The 4,189-nt window shown below is 48.0% G+C and overlaps 1 protein-coding gene across 1 annotated transcript; it reads left to right on the plus strand.

Annotated features, from left to right (window-relative positions):
• The first annotated feature begins 233 nt into the window (after positions 1 to 233).
• LOC114243863 (uncharacterized) lies at positions 234 to 2,126 on the plus strand. Its single transcript, XM_028175494.2, has one exon. It carries the CDS (start codon positions 234 to 236, stop codon positions 2,124 to 2,126), a length of 1,893 nt encoding a protein of 630 aa, XP_028031295.2.
• The last annotated feature ends 2,063 nt before the right edge of the window (positions 2,127 to 4,189 follow it).

The following is a 4,189-nucleotide window of genomic DNA, read 5'->3' on the forward strand; positions in this document are numbered from 1 at the left end:
GTGACGTTTCAGAGTTTTGGAAAAGATTTTCTGACAACCTTCATTATATTCAAGGTCTACAAATACCCAGAACTGTACTCTGTGATCAATCTGTAATTATAGAGATCCATTCATTTTGCGATGCATCTCAGAGTGCCTATGGCGCATGCATTTATTTAAAATCCATCTGTCCTAACAAGTGTAGCACAGTTAAGTTGTTATGTGGAAAATCCAAGGTTGCGCCCTTGAAATCAATGACTATACCGCGCTTAGAACTTTGCGCTGCTCTACTGGCTGCTAGATTGACTGCTACGGTATGCGAATCTATAAATTATAAACCATCACGAATAGTTTACTGGTGCGACTCCACTGTGGTGCTTGCATGGATACAGAGTGTGCCTAGAAATCTAAAGACGTTTGTAGCTAATCGCGTTGGTGAGATTAGTGAAATAACCCAACCATCAGGTTGGAGGTATGTACTCACGGCTGAAAATCCGGCTGATCTAATTTCGAGGGGCATCGGAGCCAATAAACTGCCAGATTTGTCACTGTGGTGGCATGGTCCTGAATTTCTAAAAAAGGAGGAGTCACATTGGCCAACGCTAGGGTTGGAAAAACTTGACGTCATACCAGAGCTCACGACGAGTATAGTAACGGTTTCAGAATCGATTATCAATATTAATTACTATTCTAAACTATCAATGTTGCAAAGATCATTCGCCTACGTAAGGCGATTCGTTTTTAATTTAAAAAATCCTTTAAACAAACGCCTAGGTTTCGTAACAGCTGAAGAGTTAAAGGATTCCTTTGAACATTTATGTGCCATGGCTCAAAGACAAACTTTTCCATTAGAATACAAATTGCTAAAGCAACACAAGAAACTAAACACTAAATCTAAAATTTTGTCACTTTCTCCATTCATAGACTCGCGAAATATAATTAGAGTTGGAGGTAGGATTCAGGCATCAAACTGTCCCTTTGAGAAAAAGCATCCCATACTGCTCGACGCTGCCCATCATTTAACGAAATTAATTTTCGAGCGCGAGCACCTTCGACTCATGCATGCCGGTCCGCAATTACTATTAGCTTCGGTAAGAGATGCAGTGTGGCCTATAAATGGGCGACGTCTCGCTCGCCAAACAGTGCATAACTGTGGACCATGCAGAAGGTTTAATGGTAAAACATTCACACCAAAAATGGGAAACTTACCGGCACAACGTATTACGCCTGACTTCCCTTTTATATCGGTTGGCCTAGATTTTGCGGGTCCGTTCCTAATCCTTAACCGAAAGGGAAGTGGATCGAGACTAATTAAATGTTATTTATGCATATTTATTTGCATGCGATATAAATGCATTCATTTAGAAGCAGTGAGCGGCTTATCGAAAAATGATTTTATTCTGACACTGCGCCGGTTCATATCGCGTCGCGGTAAGCCGGCGGAAATATTCTCCGACAACGGTCGAAATTTCGTGGGGGCAGCTAAAGAACTAGGTACATACTTAAGAACTAACAATGCCTCTCTTTCTGACTTTGCTGCTCAAGAAGGAATCAAATTTCATTTCATTCCCGCTTACTCTCCTCACTTCGGTGGTCTTTGGGAATCGGGTATAAAATCCGCTAAACACCACATCAAGCGTGTGATAGGCAATAGCCATCTAACCTTTGAGGAACTACAAACTTTATTTGCACAAGTGGAGGCAATACTTAACAGCCGTCCCTTGGGTCCTTTGTCCTCCAGTCCTGACGACCTTTTACCTTTGTCCCCAGGACACTTCCTCATTGGACGACCACTAACATCGTTTCCATCCGCTGATGTTCAAAATTTGAACTCAAACAAGCTGCAACGCTATCAACGTCTTGAACAAATGCGACAACATTTCTGGACAAGGTGGCAAAGAGAATATATCTCCGAAGTACAACAACGGCAAAGATGGACCCAAGAAACTGCAAATGTCAAAATTGGTGATCTTGTTTTAATAAAAGAAGATAACACGCCACCATTATGCTGGCGCCTTGGCAGGGTTTCGCAGACATTCCCAGGACCTGATGGCATAACCAGAGTGGCGGAAATTCGTACTGCGACGGGGAGCATACGGCGGTCACTCATTCGTCTATGTCCTCTATTCAATGGCCAAGAAACCTAGGAGTGTTGAAAGAAGACTCTTTCAACGGGGGGGAGTATGTCGCGGCGCCTGACGCGTTTAGCACAGCAAGCTAGCCAAAACATTTACTACTACCGGCACCGCGCGCTGACAGCATTCAACAACATTCTGAAGATACCTCCCAATAATCATTATTGACACAAGACCTTCCTTTTTTCGAGAAAGGTCACATTCCAAGATTCATCGACGAACAATCACAACCAAACCATTGTATAATTAAAGCAAGTAGCAAGAATGCAATTGGTTTTATTAAAGAAACAATAAGGCCACAGTGTCTCGCGTAGACATACGTATCTTCAGAATGTTGTTGAATGCTGTCAGCGCGCGGTGCCGGTAGTAGTAAATGTTTTGGCTAGCTTGCTGTGCTAAACGCGTCAGGCGCCGCGACACCTATAATTAAGCAAATTTGCTTGTTAGACGATATTATTACATTACACGATGTTATTCCTTTATCGTGGAAGTGATTCATGAACACGTGTTAAGTACATACGTACTCATTCATTCATTCATTCATTCAATAATTACACACGTTCATTGCGTTCAGTACAGGTTCATTACAAAAATTGGTATCCGACTGCGGAATTTGAACACTGGAATAGTCGCATCATTCATCACATGCAAACGAGCACCCCAAGCGCTTCATCCTTTAAGCGACAAGTCTCAAAAACATTATGCGAACATGTTATAATGAAAATCAAACAAACAAATTAAACTTTTTTTTTTTTTTTGGTCAGGAGGAAATCGCCGGACTTCCGCCCTCCACTGGGGACGGCGGGCGGAGCATGTCGGAGTCGAACCGACTAAAACCTCCTGTCGCTCAACAACCAACGTCCAAACCTCACATGAGACAGAACTCATGAAAAGGCAAAGGGGGGAAAGTGAAGTGTTTAGTGCGGAGCACATCTCTCCCTTCACCCTCCCCCTCGGGACGCCGGACTGGCGGTCGTCGGCGCCACGACCACCAGCCCTCTCGGTCGGCAGGCTATCCGGAGCCCGCCTAGATGGCGCCGGTTAGAGTGAGCTATCCTACGGAATACCCCGCTGGGTCAGAACCAGCGTGGGTCGAGGATAGCCGGCCTTCCATCACCCGGATGCTCTTGCGTAAAACGCGTGCAGAGCAGCTTGCACGACGTCTTCTTAGGTCCCCCTCGCCGGTCCCCAGACCGACATATGAGGGGGACCCGAAACACTTAGAGGGCCAGGGCTTGGGCGATATCCGCCTCCCTGGCCCCCGCTCGACGGCGGCGGGCTTGCGCGTCTCTAACGCGCCCCGCCGCCTCCTTCTGCGAGATGGTGCACTCGCAGAAGTCGAGCATCGCCTTCCACGACTCGTCGTCGCCGAGCATCGATGCCACAACACTCGGCAACGACAAGTCGTTTCCTATTTTTGCGACGAGGACACGGCGCCACCCCTCCCATGCGGGGCAGGCGACGAGCGTATGCTCTGCCGTGTCCAAGTCACAATCACAATGGTGGCACTCTGCCGTCGGCTCGGCTCTGATCCGGTGCAGGAACTCACCGAAGCAACCATGCCCAGTGAGAACCTGCGTGAGCCGGAAAGTGAGGCGTCCTCTGTCACGATTCACCCAATCCACAAGGACTGAGCGAATCGCCTCGACGGTCCTACGACCAGCCGAAGGATCGGCCAGCCGCCTGGACCATGATTCCAGCACGGACCGCCGAGATTGGGCCCTCCGCGCTCTGACCACACTGGGGCTGGGACGCGCCACGCCCCGGGCACGAAGGTCAGCCCGCCACTGATAGTCAGCGGCGAGCGCCTCCGCTTCCAGAACCCAAGGTGGCGTCCCAGCCAGTACACACGCCGCCTCGAAGGAGATGGTGCGATAACCACGAATGACCCTGACCGCGATGGTGCGTTGCGGCTTTTGCAGCAGCCTCGCCACCCCCACGGCCAGGGACTGGCCCCACACGGGCGCCCCGTATAGGGCCATTGATCGCACCACTCCTGAAAACAAATTAAACTAGGAACAACAAGTTTGAAATAAGTTAATCTCTAGGTATATATAAAAATTAATTGCTGTTCG

The sequence above is a fragment of the Bombyx mandarina genome, chromosome 05 (assembly GCF_030267445.1).
Source record: "Bombyx mandarina strain Sakado chromosome 05, ASM3026744v2".
Lineage (NCBI taxonomy): Eukaryota > Metazoa > Arthropoda > Insecta > Lepidoptera > Bombycidae > Bombyx > Bombyx mandarina.

Excerpts from the sequence above, each read along its gene's own strand:
- LOC114243863 (XM_028175494.2), top strand. The coding sequence starts at position 234 with ATGACTATACCGCGCTTAGAACTTTGCGCTGCTCTACTGGCTGCTAGA.